We start from the raw sequence: 17,672 nt of genomic DNA on the forward strand, positions 1-17,672 counted from the left end.
AATTTATTTTGATAATTATTCGTACTATATCCAAATATATAATAAAATAAATTAAAATATGTTTTAAAAATATATATATTTATTTTATTCCATGATTTTTATTCCTCATCTTAAATTAGGTTGTTTTCCTGTTCTTAATCACTTGATTAGTGTTGTTCATTCTAGTTGATTAATATTTTTATTAGGTTCACGATAGTGTTTATCCAAGTAATTTTATCTTTAGGTCAAGTTTTCTGTCTTTCTATTTAATAAAAGAGTAGCCTAAAGGCAATTTAATTTAATTCCATGACAAGTAATGTAGTGACATTCAAATAAATCAACCAATCTTTTCTCAATCACCTATTTGCAATCAACTCCCAATGATTTTACACCATCATATGGCTGTCCCCGATCAACGACCTTCCAAGACTCTCTCATGATGTGTTCTTGGTGATTTAATTGCATCACAAGGAAGTTGACTTGGAACAAATTTACCATTGTAGCGTACAAGGAAAGCCAAAAGATACCCAAAATCAAGTTGTTAATACTCATGAAGACTAAGTTCAACATTAACTAAATGAATAACGACCTATTTAGTGTTATTGTAATTCGATGCATCTCCACGGTAGTTAATATTTGTATATTAATCTATTAAATTGTCTAATCATAATTTGTCATGTAGCAAATTTTACATTTTTTTTCTTTTCTTTTGAGATTAATATTTTTTTTTTTTGGAGTTGTGAGAATGATGCAATTGTATTTTTCTAAGAATGTACATGATCTTACTTTTAGTAATTACTATATGATTTAGATAATATTTTGAGATGTTTTCAAATATACCAAAATGAACTAAAATATTTACAAGTATAACAAAATTATTTATATTCTATCAGTATCTATCATGGATATATAAAATCTAAAACTTTGTTATATTTTGTAAATATTTTGAGTAGTTTATCATTTAAAATAATTTTCTTGATATTTTTTTTATATAAATTGGGTATATATGTTTAAGACTTTTTTTAAAAAAAAAATAGTATAAATTTAATGGAAAAAGTACATATCAATTATGTTGAATTGTTTTGGTGTACGTTATGGTCTGCTGCTATTTCTTTTTCTGGCAGAAGCGAAATCGTCAGTAACACGGTGGCTTCTCCTGTGATGCTTTTGTGCTTGTTGTTTCTTACTGAGATTGTGCGTACTCATGCTGATACCTTGCCTATGTTTTGTTTCTTCTTTGTTCTCTAGGCTCTATTGAGTTTAAGTTGTTTCATTTTCTTGTTTTTGTTGGTTTTCTGTGTTTGGAGGGGCGGCTTTTGTCTTGTTTGTTGTTGCTTGGTACCTTGATCCTGGACCGTGGGATCCCCTTATTATTGTTTAATGTCTTTAAGAAAAATCGTACATTTGACAATATTTTTTAGTACCAAGACAAATTATATATATATTGATAGTATTACAAACTATCAACTAAAGCGTTATAATGCAACAACTAAAATCTTTCTTTTAGATAACTTTTTTTCTTTTACAGAGTGTTAATAATATGTTTTGAATAAAGTTTTTTTTTCCTAAACTAGCTACATTTTTTAATTTCAAAGTTTTAAAGAAAATGAAAAAGATATGTAAATAATAATGAAAAGCAATGGATGAAAATGAATTTGTCACAACAAAAAAAAGAGGTATTTATAAAAATAGTAAAAAAAAATTATGATAATAACATCATGACACTATATTTTTTAAATTGAAAAAATAGTAAATTTAAAAACAAATAATCTTCTAATATCATTAATTATTTGTTATATTTGTCATATTCATAATACGTAAAAAAGATGTGTTATAAACTATTTTTTTTCTAAAATTTTTTCTCATTTGATGCAATTTCTCAAAAAAGAAATAAAAAAAAAATTGAAATTGGGTAGGGAAACGATAAATGAAAAATGGACCACTATTCCCAATCATCATTCAAATTGCACCTAACACATTAAAGAATAAAACAATACAACTCATATATTGTTCGTATTATCAATATCGACTTTAGAGCTTCAGTTCCCGTTCTCACTTCACACATTTCAGTGTCTTTTTTGAAAAGAAGAAAGAAAAAAAAAGAATGGAGATAATGTTAAGAAAGAAAGAAACTTTTATTAACACTATTTAAAATTTCATTGGAAACTAATATTAGTTAATTAGAAAAAAACGTTTTTGAAATGAGATCTCTTAAATCACTTAGTATAAGTTTAAATTATAGGTTAAAGGAAGGTGCAACCCTATTTCACTGAAAAAATAATTTCTTTTTAATATAAGAGATTTGATTCAAATGCTATGTTGTTATTAGCACACTTTGTATGTTATTGAGTTATGTATGGGTTTACCGTTGAAAAAATAATTAATTTTTTCTAATGGAACAACATAAATAATGAAATTTGGAAAAACAATATTTTGGGTTAATTTTAAAAATGTTTCAAATGAACATACTAACTACTTTTGGCCATTTTAGTAATCATTTAGCACATGTTTTTAGAGAGTATTTAAAAAAAAAATAGCCAAAATTTTAAAATATTACTAAAATATGTATAATAATATAAAATATTTAAAGGTAAATAGATGTGTTTATAAATTTAATTTTTAAAAAACTAAAAACAAAAATTCAAATAGTCCAAAATTTTGTCGATGGTTTCCTCAAACCCACGAACATACCTAAACCAACCCATAGGTATTAGAAAAGCACATTAGGAGAGTGTACATTCCGAAAACAAAACATCAAAATCCTTGAGGTTTGAGCAGATTTAGCCGAGCTAGTAAATATTGATCAAGATATAGGTGAGTCGAGATTGATTTGACATCCTGTAACCTCGAATGCCAAAAGCTTTTTGACACTTTGTTGTCTCATGCAATTATAGACATCTGATAGAGAAGTGACCTATATATAGCTCCATCGAAAAATCTTAACCTTACTTTTTTGTGTAATTAACTAACTTGGTCCCTCCAAGTACTAACTTAAACAAGTAAAGTATAGGAGATTTGACAAAAGTTTATTGAGATAAGATGGAGAGACCATTGCAGAGAAAAGCGAGTTCGAAAGTCAAAACTATAACACAACCATATCAAAACCTATCTCAAACAACATCCAAACACCTACAAACTCCTTTATTGATTACTCATCCATTCAAGATCATTAAACTTTTTTGTAAAAGAAATTATTATAAACAAGAAATTGAGACAAAATATTAGTTATTATAAAAAGTGATGTCAACATATAATTAATGTATATTAATATATGGAGTTCTTCTTTTTGTAAAAGTATGCAGTTAATTAAATCGCTAGCGACTAAACTCTTCTAATTCCTACTAATATCAAAGGATAAATTTTTATTTCCATCTTTATTGTCAACGTGAACATAGTTCAATTAATATAGTAGTTGTGCTAGCCTTGAAGTAGAGGTTTGATATTCCCACCATACGCTGTAATTACCCTACATTTGCAGTATATATCTATATCTATCTATTTATATATAATCTCTAGGAATAAATTTTATATTCTAAATTTTTCATTTGAAAAATTATTAAAAACGACAAAACTACTAAAATATTTACAAAATATAACAAAATTTCAGATTCTATCAATGATAGACATTAATTAATAGCATGTGAAATATTGTTATATTTTATAAATATTTTGGTTAATTTTGTTATATTTAAAAATGTCACCTTTCATTTTAATTGGTCTATTTCTCACAATTTACCCGTTATTAAGAATCTATTTTTTTTTTTTACAAAAGTAAAAAGAATATTATTTGTAGCAATTTGATTGCATTTTTTTACACAAATATCAAAGGTTCTATTTTAGTCCTTTAGTTTCAATAAATCTTAAATTTAATCTTCAAACATAATTTTTATAGAAATTAATTCAATAATAATAATATTTTTTAAAATAGAAAATATCCTACGTAAATATATATTCAAATTTTATGTTTCAAATCTAAGAAAATAAATTCTAAAAAATCGATAAAAATTAAAATTAAATGATAAAAATTAATGATAGTATATTTAATAGTAGGGACTAAATTTAGAATTAAATAAAAATATGTTTGAAATTGAGTGACATTGTCTTAGTGTATTTTTTACTGAATAAGAGTTAAAAAGAGCATTTTCTTTTGGACAATTGGTTTCGAACACAAATGTCCTATACTTAACTCGAAGATCTTTGTTGTGTTTAGTTTATCTTCACCTCGAGATACTTTGTTTGTCAATTAAAAAAATAAAAACAATCTTCAAATATATGAATTAAAAATAATATTTTATTGTTTTCGACAATTTCTCTTTTTTTTTTTTTCCAATAAAAGTAGGGTGAAAATATATTTGCTTGAAAATACGATAACTTTATCTTAAAAAGTTAAAAGTATATATTTTATAAATAAATAAATTTAAAGGTTTGAAAATCCAAATGAAATAGAAATTTCCTATTCCTGTTCGGTTTTGGTATTCATAGTGTGGGCTCGAAAGCAATAAATGCAAAGCTTCCTCCATGGAGGTTTCTCGTTCTCCACAATCAAAGTTGCTAAGTTCTATCCACTACCAACCATATCAAAATCCATCTACCACTCTTCAACTTCTTCACAATCCTTCTCCAATCTTCACGCACTTCCAACTACATTCTTCACTCGCCAGCAATGGGTCGTGGAACGGAGAACGGTGGCTCTTCCATCTCCTTCGCCACTCTCATCGCCGGATTCTTTTTCTTACTAGCTTTGTATTGCGCGATCGATCCCTTCAAGCACAGTGCAATCGCTAACTTCCCTGATTTTGAGACCTACTATGTCGAATTGCCTTCGTGGTCTCAAATACCGACGGAGAGAGATAGTGAAAATTTGTTGCAGAAGTCGACCATTATGTTTAAGGATCAAGTTCAGGGTCCTGAGAGTGTGGCTTTTGATTCTTTAGGGCGTGGACCTTATACTGGTGTTGCTGATGGTAGAGTGCTGTTCTGGAATGGTGAATCGTGGACTGATTTTGCTTATACTTCGCCTAATAGGTAATGTTCTGTGTCAACTGTTTGGGATTTCTCGTTTGTGAATTCTTCTAGGGTTTCGCGTCGATGGAGGGAAGTTTGATAGTGTAGACGTAGTTGGATCATGTTTTGGATGTTTATCCTTTTTTAATTCGAATTCAAGGGCTGACGATATCTTAAACTCCTCCAAATAATTTTATGTACTGTGCTTTCAAATTTGAAAAATGATTTCAAAGTTTGCGTCTTTAGAACAAGAAATATATGAATGTTTTTAAAATTTTGTGCTTGAATGATAACTTAGTTCAAATCGTTCGACAAATAATTATTCTTTAAATCCTAAGAAATATGGCAAAAATCTGATCAGTGAAAATCTCCCTCTCTTTCTAATTATTTATATTATCATCCAATCTTATTCTTTTTGGCTGCTTCATATATACTGATTATTATATGTAGTATAGCCTACATGTGGAGACATGCTTTTAAGTTTGATATTAATATTTAATTGGGACAGATTAGTTTGAATACTATATATATATGTATATATATATATATGCACACAAGTCCTGTTAATGTGCATCCTTTTTTGGGAAAGAGAGACTCTCAAACTGAATTTATTTTTCAATTTTCTTATCCATTTTAAAAATACAAGTCAAATACAAAATGTTGCGAGGGAGAATGATATTGGTGTCTAATTGTTGAAGTAAAACTTGGAAAACATGCTCATCCAACTTGTATTTTTATGAGAAATCAATTAGATGGGAAGTTTGACTTGGTTGGTTTGCTATGAAATCTTGTTGTGCTCATCCACAGAATGTTCTACAACTTCTTGAAAAATCAAAACCTTTTAGTAGTGTCATTGAAACCCATAAACGGAGTTGTGAATGTTCCCTAATCACTTATCTGTGGTTTCCTTCTTCTAGGCATTTGTTTCTACATTCTAATCTAATTTTTTTGTGGTTCAGGTCGGAGATATGTGATCCTAAACCATCAATTTTAGGTTATGCAAAGAACGAACATATATGTGGCCGCCCTTTGGGACTCCGGTTTGACAAGAAGACAGGCAATTTATATATTGCCGATGCATACTTCGGGCTGATGAAAGTCGGACCAGAAGGAGGTCTGGCAACTTCTCTTTCAACTGAAGCAGAAGGAGTGCCATTCAAATTCATCAATGATCTAGACCTTGATGATGAAGGGAATGTATACTTTACAGATAGCAGTACCAAATACCACAGGAGGTAAGCTATGATGAGTTTTCTCTTTGCTAATTAACAAATGACAATGGATAATTCCTAATTATTATGATGGTCTTCTTGTTGATCACCACTTTATAAAGTACAAAAGTAAAAATGAAACCCGTTTGTAGAAGGAAACAATGAGCAGGGGAATGGAAAATCTCGTTTATGTTCTTTATCTATAAAACTTGTTGGTATTGTTCTTGTTCAAGTCAACATTGTATTGTATTCTTATTAACCAAAATGTCAATTAGTTATGACATTAAGTAATTTGGGTTAACTAGGATGGATTCTGAGAACAATCAAAGGACTGCTTGGTCATTGGTGCTTATGTTCTTTAGCATTTGTGATCACTGTTTCTTCAGTTTCCTTGCTGCTTCTCTCTTAACTCTGCTTTTTCAAGACTAGAAACCTTCTAAGAGTTCTTATACCTGTATTTCTTGTGCAGGAACTTCATACAAGTAGTTTTTTCTGCTGAAAACACCGGGAGACTTTTGAAGTATAATGCTGCTACGGGAGAAACCACTGTGCTCGTGAGAGATCTTTATTTCCCGAATGGTGTGTCTCTAAGCAAGGACGGTTCGTTCTTTCTCTTCTGTGAAGGAGGAAAAGGAAGGTAAAACACTTTACAACTCTAATTACCTCTTTAAGTTTTCCGTCAAAATTTACTACTGCTCTTAGTCCATGCATTTATGTTCATAAGATGGAAAGAACACCAATAATCTGTTTATATTTCAACTCATTAACCTCATTTCCATCATTGATCTAGATTACGCAAGTATTGGTTGAAGGGTGAGAAAGCAGGGACAACAGAGCTCTTCGCCATACTTCCCGGATTTCCCGACAATGTCCGAACAAACGACAAGGGCGACTTCTGGGTGGCAGTTCACAGTCGACATTCTACATTAGCTCATCTGGAAGCTAAATATCCAAAACTGAGGAAACTTCTTCTCAAGCTTCCAATATCAGCAAAAATCCAGTTCTTGCTTCATGTTGGAGGAAGGCCTCATGCAGTGGTTGTGAAGTACAGCCCAGAGGGAAAGCTTTTGCAAATACTTGAAGACACCGAAGGTAAGGTTGTGAAAGCAGTAAGTGAAGTTGAGGAAAAAGATGGAAAATTATGGATTGGTAGTGTTTTAATGTCTTTTATTGCAGTTTATGAGTTGCGTTAAGTTTGGTAAGAATAGGAGTAGGACTAGGAATAGGAATAAGGTTTTTAGTTTTTCTTTATTTTTGTAGTATTAGTTAGCCATTTATGTTCATGTGAACTTGCTGTTAAGTTTAAAGATTTTAGTCAAAGTTGTAGTTTCCTTTTTGGCCCCCCAAGTTAAGCTGATTGGGTGGATAAAAATAACTCATACACTCTTTAATTTACTAATAATTGAGGAAGTTTATTTATCTCAATGCATACTTCATGTTTCACCTCTTTATTATTCCCACATATCCACGGAGACGGTTATACTTACAGAAAATACATTTTTTTGACCATACAGAAAATACATTTTAGTCCTTAGGTTTTGAGTTGATTTTTTATTCCATCTTTTAAGTAAAATTTTGATTTGATTTCAATTTAGTTCTCATTTGTTAGTGTTAAAATGAATAATTGCTATATTCACTAAATCTCTCTTTTCCTACTGTATGTCCAACTAATTAAATAATTCTATGTCCAACTAATTAAATAATCTAAAAGAATTACAATGTTACTTCACAATGAATAGACACTGTGTGAGTTACTATTAAAAAGTCTAGATTAACACAAATTTCTAATCTCAAAAGTAAAATTGTAATGTTTTGAAATCTAGGTACTAAATTGATTTGAAATCTAGGTACTAAATTGAATTTAAATTTTAAACTAAGATATCAAACATATATCAATTTTTTCTCTTCCGCGATACACTCAACACCCATTCAAGCTGGATTATAAATATTTTTCAGTAGGCTTAAGAAAAGAAAAGGATCAATACGAGATTCAAAGAAGATGGTATTAAAAATGCTTCTAAAATAGGACTAAGAGGGCTTTGTAAACAGCCTCATCTAATATGTAAGATGAATAATATCCTTCGAAGTTTCTCTAAAATGTTAACTTCTCTAGTACTTGTTTGGTTTAGTTGTCAAACCAAATCCAAACGGAAATAGTGGATCATAATGTGAATCGTCAACGTTCATAGGGAGTTGATCGACAGTCTTGAACCATGTACGAGCAAGCTTCCCGGTAAATCCGTAGTCACCGAACAGAAGGTCAGCTACACCTTGGCCTTCTGTTCCAGGAAGCCAAGCAGCCACGAGGGCATTGGCTACTCCAACATAAGGCTGCATCACAACAGGGCGACCGGAGACAACGACGACAACACATTTGACATTGCTGCACACATTTTTTATGGTGCTTGGACCAGGTTCAGAAATGGAGAGATTCATGCTGTCGCCAGAAATTTCAGCATATGGAGGCTCCCCCACAACAACAATGGCATATGAGAACTCGTTTGACTTGACAAACCCTGCATCTGGGTTCTCGTTGTACACTACCTGCGTCACAGGATCAACCGTATTCTTCACAGCATTGAGAATGGTAGTACCTGTTTACGAATTTACCAAGTCTAAGAAACTGCACAACTATCGGAAACTGTGGTGCTTCCAGTTTTCGTACATAATTACAGATACGGAAACAATGACTTTGCAATTATTAGTAACGAGATTAAATCAACATAAATGCGCATTAAGAAAGTTCTCCTCTTGGTTTCTTTATCTAGAAATAACAGTAAAACTTACCAACAGTGAGATCATTGCCACTCAGACCCTGCCATGTGATTGTCCAGCCTCCGCATTGATAGCCCAAGTTGTCAGCGTGAGTCCCTGCAACTAGTATCTTTCCAGCTTTTTTAGGAAGAGGAAGCAATGGCTTATCGGCAGAGGGGCCGTTCTTCAATAGCACAAGCGATTTCCTTACAGCCTCCCTGGCCAGCTCTCTATGTTCCTGTTGAAGGCCAACATTTTAGTTTCAGTCACCAAAGCCAAAACTTTAGCAAACCAACTACTAGTATCAAAACAGGTGACAAACCTTGCTCCCAAGTTGGTTGGCTAGGCTGTTATCCGCCAATGGGTTCTCAAAGAGACCCATAAGGAATTTAATTCTTAAAATCCTCTGAACAGCATCATCGATCCTGCTCATTGGAATAATATTATTCTTCACCTGGCGAGTGAGTTCGTTGATGAACTCCGTGTAGTTTTGTGGAACCATAACCTGCCATGCATCATATACAAAATGGAACATTGTAACCATTGTAAAAGACATCAAGAACAAAATATATGATGGACATGCTACACGTTCCAAATCAAAAGACGAATTTTGACTTACCATGTCAATTCCAGCACCAACTCCAGCTTGAACTGAATAAGAATAATTAGCATGTGGAGGAGAGGTGATCCTGTCAATCCCTTGCCAATCGGAAATAACAAACCCCTACAGACAACCAACAAAAGAACATTCATTAGGGGCTTGCACGATTGTCTACGATCCATTTGAGTATACGATCATAAGAATCTCACTTGAGTTTATCTAAATTATTTGAATACCTTGAACTTGAGCTTGTTCTTGAGGAAGCCAGTTACAAGGTCACGGTTGGCGTGCATTCTCACTCCATTCCAGCTTGAGTAAGATACCATTACTGTTGCAACACCCTTATGTATCGAATTATAATATGCAGGCATGTGAATCTTAAGCAATCCATTATAGTCAATCACAGTGTTATTTTCATCGATACCCCTGGTTGTGCCACCGTCTCCTACAAAGTGCTTAGCACAGGCCGCAACTTTTTGTCTGAAGTGAAATAAGTTGAGATAGAAAAGTAGTTAGGTTAATGGAACATATCCAAATATATTCATTTGAATCACTAGATTATGGCTGATTCTAGCATAGACCAGTTGAACCATGAGCTAACATTTGAAAAGACAACCATACGTACCCAAAGTTCAAAACAATGCATAGGAACAGGGGGGAAAAACTGAATGAAAGTAACGGGGGAGATAAGGTGGGACCCACTTGGTTCATTAATATGATCAAAAGACTTAGGGAAGATCTGAAAGATCTGAAGCTACTTTAGTTTCATTTTTCTTTTTATCTGAAAAAGAAAAGTTCATCAAAGCTTATATATAATATATAATAATGCTATATCAAATGTACAAACTTTTTTTTTCTTTTTCATAGTTGCTTATTGTAAAAAGAATAAAAATGATCTTCACTTCATTTCTCTGCTCTTTTGCAGAACAGAAATTAGTATGGGGCAAGTGGAAGAAAAAATAATGATAATAAAACAAAGAGAAAATTTGAGTACGTGTTGTCGATATTATAAAGCAGCATTAATATATTGGGGTACCAAGTAAGGAAGTTTAACTTTAACATTTGTTTAATAACCATTTACATGCACAGTTCACGAAATAGGGAAGGGCGAATAGAAATCAACGAGCGTTTCACTAGAGAGATCCATATGTAATCAGTAAGAAGGAACTACTGCATGAGGAACACCTACCTATCTCTTTACCTTTTATAGACAGCAGTGCGGAAGGAACTACTGCATGAGGAACACCTACCTATCTCTTTACCTTTTATAGACAGCAGTGCGGAAGTAACTACTGCATGAGGAACACCTACCTATTTCTTTACATTTTATAGACAGCAGTGCGGAAGGAACTACTGCATGAAGAACACCTACTTATTTCTTTACCTTTAATAGACAGCAGTGCGGACACAGAAATTTTATTGAGGGGGCTTTATAGACTAGTAAAAATAATCTTCAAAAAATGTAAATAGTAGAGCTTGAACCTAGGTCTAGAAGAGCTGAGAGACAATTTTAACACTAACTTCTGAAACTAGTATTATTTCAGTTTTTCTATATGTATGTAAAATAAAGAGCATAAAGTTGAGGAGCTAAGCATAAACCTGGGTCAGAAAAAGTAGGCTAAATCCGCAGACAATGATCATACAAGGATCACATGGTCCACTTGAAGATACGTTATCAATCAACTGAGTAATAACAAAAGTTGTGTTGTAGAAGAGAGAAAGAAAGTGTTCATTGGTCAGAAATTAGCTGCTTTTTCCAGCCTCAACATCTGACTTTTTTACCATAAATTTAAAAATTAAAAAAATAATAATAAAAGCTGTTAAAATAATTAGCATTATTATAGTAGGCATCTGATAATTAACCCAAGCATAATCATTCAAAGCACTGTTCAAGAATATTTGCTGGTAAGCATAGAGGGGAAATAATATTGAACTTTCTACTCATCAAACCACTGTACAATGTGAACACTGAACAAGCAAACACAATATGTAATTATGAAAAGACATCTATATACACATTTAAACATTAAAATGAAGAATCACAACATGTTATTAACTTTCTTCTGTTAAACAAAATGACAACCAAAGTAAAGTTAAAAAGTTATGCAAAGGGATCTTACTTTCCAGCAACAAAAGGAATCCCTTTTCTCGAATTAGGGGGAATTGCTCCTTGCAATCCAGGTATAATCTCAGTTAATTGTTGAACAATCTTATGATCTTCGCTATAGCTCTCATAGCATCGACCCCATCTGGGATCTCTACACACCTGCACAAAACCCCAACAAGCAGAAGGAAAAACTGTAAACCAAGCACAAATTCCTGAAGAAAATATATTTCATTCTCCTTCAAAAGAATGATTCAAAATGTTACATTACCGCAATACACGGAGCAAAAACGTAAGGAATTCCAGTTGCTCTGACTTCAAGGGCTGTAGCTTCTCCGATCCGCCTAAGAAGTTCCGGATCCCTGATGTGAAAAGTGAACTCATAAGTAACCCAGATCATGAATCTGCATATAATCCACTAACAAAAATTTGGGTTATAAGTTCAGATTCTAGAAACATCGTCAAGATTTTTTTTTTTTCCTTTTTGGTAGACTGGTTTTATTAGTTAAAAGACCAACACAGATAAACCTTCCTAAATCTTAATCATCCATTAGAATAACATAAGATTATCAAATAATATGCATACATAACTCTGAGAAAACCAGCTGTTTCTTGATTACTTTACTTACCTGGTAACACCAAGACCAACATTATGAGGAAAGATAGTGGCATTGTACACATTATTGTGACCATGAACAGCATCAATCCCATAAATCATGGGGATTCCAAGACGGGTGGCTAAAGACCCCTTTTGGATCTCATTCACCATATTGACCCATGTCTCCGCCGAGGCTTTCTCCGCCGGTACACTCCCTCCTCCACTCAGTACACTCCCTGTCCAAACCCAACATCATTATTCATCTTCCATAATCAAAATACAGTATATACACATACATCCATAAAAATAATCCTTACTGAAAAGTAGACATTAAACTCGCACAAATCGATACATTTATGGCAATAATCCTTAGTGAGAAGTAGACATTAAACTCGCAAAATCTAATTTATCCAATCCAGGTTGGGGAACCAGCTTTAAAGAGCTGAGTGAAATAATACCAATGAAATAATTCTTCATAACGTCTGGGGTTGCAACTGCCCGTTCAATCTGAACCATTTGGCCAATTTTTTCTTCCAAAGTCATCCGACCCATAAGATCTTTGATTCTAGCACCCAATGGCTGTTTGGGGTCTTTGTATTTCAAGTAAGTTGCATCTGTAGCAACAACCAAACAGCAAAGCAGTAGCCAAAACCCCATCAAGGGTTTTAAGAACCGCATCATTTTGAGCTCTGAAACTCAAACAGCTCAAAACCTGATAACAAAACAGAGTTACATCAAGCTATAAACAATAAACAAGAATCCAAAAAAGAACAAAAGTAAACCATACTGAATGGGCTTTGAAGCAAATGAAAACTGGGTTTAGGAAAATGCAGTGACACAAAGAGCATTTAAGAGAACAAAAGAAAAAACAATGAAATGAGAGAAAAAATGATTCTTACAGAAAAACGTGAAAATGGAAGTGATGAATGAATTGGTAAAAAAGGCAGAATGATTCTGCCAGTGGAGAAAACGGGAATCCACAAGACACGAAGAAGGAGTACGTGGGGACCTTTATACAAACCTTTTACTATTATTTTATTCAGTTTCTTATCCATTGATTTCAAATTTCAAAGAAAACTGCTTTTCTTATTATTTACTCCCTCCTCCAAAATCTAAATTAAAATTAAAAATTTTATGGTTAAAGCACTTTTATATTTTTATAGATAACAGTTGAATGTTTGTATGTCTTTTAAATACAATTTTTATTAGTTCTCTTGATGATATTAGACCAAAAAATCGATTATATTTAACTTTGAGGTTAATAGTAACATATTTAGCTTATTTCGATTTGACACAAAAGATCAATCCAAATTCTTTTATTTGCTTTCTTGAATGATGGTCCTCAGCTATTTGTGAGGAGGCTTATATTTTGTACTCGTAATTAGTGTTCTATGCATCGACAAGTAAAAAATGCAAATGCAAGCTCTTTTTTCCACTTCAAAATCCTTTTTTTAAATTATAATTTGAAACATTTACTTGAATGTTTATATTTGTTTGGCCCCATCAATTCTTAAACTAATGATGGACTCCACAACTTACAAAAGTTTAAATTTTATGGTTTATTAATTTATTACATTGCAGGACTCACAACTAAATAGACCTTTATATTTAGGGGAAATGTAAAAATTGTTCTTTTACTCTATTTCAACCTAAACTATTCTTCACTCTTCACTATACATTTAAAGAAAGATGTAAAGTTGTGATTTTTTTTCAAAGGGGAAAGTTATTTAGTGAAGTAAAGTTATTTTGTGAGAGCCTCACATGCAATTGACTAAAAATTCATACGACTATTTAAATTAATAAATAAAAGTGCATACCTTTGGCACTATTCAATTCAAGATATTTAATATTTATATTAGATTTACATTAACAATGCTTTCTTTTTTTAGTTTTCGTGTCATATACTAGAATGTCAATTTACCTCTCATGTTAATATCAAATCTACAAAAATGGAAAAGTATGACAAAAATACCGACATGTCAACAAAAATTTAATATTGTTATGTTTTTAACTAAACGACTGTGTAAATAGTAAACAAATGATCATTCCAAATAATATAACAAAAAGATGATTGAAATCGAGTAGATAGTTAAACAAAATAGAATGAGATATGTGTATATATAAAGGTAGAAGATGCGAGAGAATATGTAAATTAAAACGAATGAGGTAGAAAATGTAAATTTGTTTTATTTTATAAATGAAAATTGAAAAATAAATATATTTAGAAATTATAAAGCAAATGAACACAAAAGGCAAAGAAAAGAAAAAAAGACTAAATAGAGAACGTAAGAAATTGCGTTGGGGATTGGTGAGAGAGTGAAAATTTTCAGAGTTTTAAGAGAGTAAGCATTCATTGAATGAAGAAATTTGGGCACACAAAACATCGCCAATTGCATCTAAACGTTGCCAATCTCAACTAACCAATCAGATCTTCCCACGTCCAAAATCAAACCCTCATTACTTTACCGTTTGGGTTTAAAGGAAAATCAAAATATAATAATAATAATAATAATAATAATAATAATAATAATAATAATATATATCGAGTTGCAAAAAGAAAAATAAAACTATTCATAGAGTATAGTAAAAAATATTTAATTGAATAAAGAGAATTAAATGAATTTTGTTATATTTTATAAATAATTTTAATATTTCACTCATTTTTAAAATGTTTTATTGTAATATTATTCTTGATTCTTTATAAATATTTCAAGACAGTAAGAATGAAAAATCTTTTAAAGTTTTGAATAGAAATAAAAACTTAGAATAGCATGATAATGACCCAAGACAATATGTTAATTTAAATATTTTTATAGGTAACTATCGCACTATTTATATCTTTTTTTTTTTCTTGTATGAAATTTAAAAGATATATATATATATATATATCAAAAGGGTATTATTAAAAATTTAAAACATTTATGAAAAAGGATACTATGGTAGTTGTGAAAGTGTGTAGAGATACTTTTTAAGTAGATAACAAGGTTAAAGGGTGTTTTTTCTTTTTTAATAATTTAACGTTGTATCTTGGGTTATTATCAAATATAAGAAAATAATCCTAAATACTTATACATGTAGAAAAAATTTATTTTTTAACCGCGATAAACTATTATCAAAATCGCAACAAACATCTATCACAATCTATTGCTAATAGACGCTGATATTTTGTTATATTTATAAATATTTTCAGTATTTTTTTTCATTTAAAACAATTTATTAATTATTGTTACCTTCATTTGATCTTTACTTGTAACAATATCAATAGTGTCATTGTCGGTTAGTTCTTTCGAGTTCAACAAAATATTATTATTATTAATAAAAGTTAAAATATTTACAAATACAATTAAATATCATTTACTTATCAGATCAACTACTATCATTTATTTTATCAATGTCTATCATTAATAGACAACGATATTTTATTGTATTTAAATACTTTCAAGAGTTTTGTCATTTAAAACAATTTCTCTCATTATTATTTTTGTTCTTAGCTCAACCATTTATCTGTTCTTCCTTACAAATATATCGAATCAATTAATTGCAACATTTGTAACAAGAATTTAGCTCGATTGGTACTTATATATAACAAACAACAAAGAAATTTGAGTTTAAATACCTCATCTCAATTTGTACTTTTAGAAAAATGAATTGGAAAAATTTGCTCTTTGCATATTAATATGAAAACATAGGGAAACTATCCATATGGGTCAAGGCATTCAAATTTTATAGCCGTTGGGGGACAAGCTGGCGTGGCCGACAAGCCGTACATATGGCAATGTATTTGTCCTTTTCCATTGGGAAACCCATTCTCATACGATGGTTTTTGCTTACACCATTTGATAATCTCACTTAAGTTGTATGAAAATTATTTCTGAGCATTCAAAAAAATGAAATTAATCTATAAATGTAAATAAAATAAAAGAAAACGGGAAAAAATGACAAATTTGATAAAATATACCAAAATTTCATATTCTATTAATGATAGATATTAATAGGAACTGATATGCTTCTATCAGTCATATTGATATACAGTAATAGAAGTCTATTATTGATAGAATGCAATTTTTTTTTTTGTATATGTTGTAAATATTTTAGTTTATTTTATTACATTTAAAAATATCCAAAAATAAATATAGCAAAAAAGTAATTTTATACATGTAAAAATTGAAAAAAAAAGTTATCAATAGATGTAAACACCAACTTAAGAAGTCGCTAACAAAAACTTAACTCAACAGGCTTTGAAGAGTACTAATAAACATAAAAACTTTGGCTCGAATTCCTTTCCTCCTCATTGTTATACTCAAAAGAAACAAAAAATTATGAAGTCGATAGACAAAATGCTACTAAACATCTTATTTCTTCGTTACTTTTTGGTGTATTTACTTAAACAAATGTTCGTGAAAATATTTCATTTGTTCACTATTGTATTTTTATTAGCTTTTTTTTCCAACGGTGGTCGACTAAAACACAATTCAATTGAATAAGTAATATTTGACGTTCGGACTTAATCTGGAGTTATTGAAAAAAGAAATCTACTTGAATTTGATTTTTGACAAGATTATTTAATTAAGAGAGTTCATTTGACCATTATTCTTACCAATAATTTGGTAACTTTACTGAATAGGTGTGAATGTCACCCTCAATGGAAGTAGAAGATAAGTATTCAAGGTTACAGATACAAGTAATTAGAGTCCCACCATGTGAGCACCTCATAAATACTGTCTTTCATTTATTCTTTATATATATATATATATAATAATAATAATAATAATAATAATAATAATAATAAAAATAAAACAGTAAATGAATGAATTTCACACTCTAGATCTTAAGTAATCTAAGATATTTAAAAGGAAAGCTGGATCGATCTCCCATAGTTGTCAGGCAATAATACAAGAAGTAGCATCAGTTAGTCACACTTGGTTTTATGACAAACGCAACTGAACCGATTACGATAAGTTTAATAAAAAGTTCAAATTAACTTCGACCATCGAGGAGTAAAAATCAGTCAATAAGTTGATCTAATTCTTGAAAAAGAAAAACTTCTGAAAACTTGTAAAACTAACCACAACAAATCTCTCCTTCGACTAACTTCAATTGAATCAACTTGGTTTTCTGCTCTCATGTTCAACACTACATAATATCACAATAAGAAAATGAATCTTGAAAAAACATTATACTACAAATTTGATCTCTATTGTTTGAAGAAAGTTAAAACTCAATTACTTTGAAAAAGTTAGAATGTAATCTCTATGATTCGACAAATAGTTATATGGTCATTGTTGTTTGATAACAATATCATAAATACTTTATATCTTAAAAACTATTGACGAAAGTTTTATCAAACCAATAGAAACTAAATTTTAGTTATAAATCATTTGAACCAACGTCTTTCTTCGCACCATTGAAACCATAGTTGCC

The 17,672-nt window shown here is 30.8% G+C and overlaps 2 protein-coding genes across 4 annotated transcripts; one reads left to right on the forward strand and one right to left on the reverse strand.

Moving 5' to 3' along the window:
- The first annotated feature begins 4,420 nt into the window (after positions 1–4,420).
- Positions 4,421–7,619, forward strand: LOC103494202 (protein STRICTOSIDINE SYNTHASE-LIKE 3). The gene is made up of 4 exons (XM_008455297.3): positions 4,421–5,004; positions 5,943–6,218; positions 6,664–6,831; positions 6,985–7,619. Exons 1-4 carry the CDS (start codon positions 4,643–4,645, stop codon positions 7,385–7,387), a joined length of 1,209 nt encoding a protein of 402 aa, XP_008453519.1. The 5' UTR covers positions 4,421–4,642; the 3' UTR covers positions 7,388–7,619.
- Positions 7,620–8,180: 561 nt separating this feature from the next.
- LOC103494201 (uncharacterized) lies at positions 8,181–13,294 on the reverse strand. 3 transcript variants are annotated; one of them, XM_008455295.3, is made up of 10 exons: positions 13,151–13,294; positions 12,710–12,963; positions 12,283–12,487; positions 11,925–12,015; positions 11,670–11,815; positions 9,786–10,029; positions 9,568–9,672; positions 9,271–9,453; positions 8,982–9,186; positions 8,181–8,788 (listed from the first exon to the last, which is right to left on the reverse strand). In XM_008455295.3, exons 2-10 carry the CDS (start codon positions 12,930–12,932, stop codon positions 8,304–8,306), a joined length of 1,887 nt encoding a protein of 628 aa, XP_008453517.1. In that variant the 5' UTR covers positions 12,933–12,963; positions 13,151–13,294; the 3' UTR covers positions 8,181–8,303. The 3 variants fall into 3 exon arrangements, with proteins under 3 accessions (XP_008453517.1, XP_008453518.1, XP_050936939.1); XM_008455296.3 differs by lacking the exon at positions 13,151–13,294 and adding an exon at positions 13,039–13,149; XM_051080982.1 differs by lacking the exon at positions 13,151–13,294 and adding an exon at positions 13,039–13,147 and having other exon boundaries at positions 12,710–12,990.
- Positions 13,295–17,672: the final 4,378 nt, after the last annotated feature.

This window comes from Cucumis melo, chromosome 2 (genome assembly GCF_025177605.1).
Source record: "Cucumis melo cultivar AY chromosome 2, USDA_Cmelo_AY_1.0, whole genome shotgun sequence".
Taxonomy (NCBI): domain Eukaryota; kingdom Viridiplantae; phylum Streptophyta; class Magnoliopsida; order Cucurbitales; family Cucurbitaceae; genus Cucumis; species Cucumis melo.

Bases quoted from the DNA above. Each gene is read 5' to 3' on its own strand.
- LOC103494202 (XM_008455297.3), top strand. From the start codon at position 4,643: ATGGGTCGTGGAACGGAGAACGGTGGCTCTTCCATCTCCTTCGCCACT. The intron at 5,005-5,942 runs GTAATGTTCTGT...TTTGTGGTTCAG, and splicing joins GCTTATACTTCGCCTAATAG to GTCGGAGATATGTGATCCTA. The intron at 6,832-6,984 runs GTAAAACACTTT...TCATTGATCTAG, and splicing joins TGTGAAGGAGGAAAAGGAAG to ATTACGCAAGTATTGGTTGA.
- LOC103494201 (XM_008455295.3), bottom strand. From the start codon at position 12,932: ATGATGCGGTTCTTAAAACCCTTGATGGGGTTTTGGCTACTGCTTTGC. The intron at 12,016-12,282 runs GTAAGTAAAGTA...TTTTCACATCAG, and splicing joins GTTGGTCTTGGTGTTACCAG to GGATCCGGAACTTCTTAGGC. The intron at 9,187-9,270 runs GTTTGTCACCTG...GGCCTTCAACAG, and splicing joins CCAACCAACTTGGGAGCAAG to GAACATAGAGAGCTGGCCAG.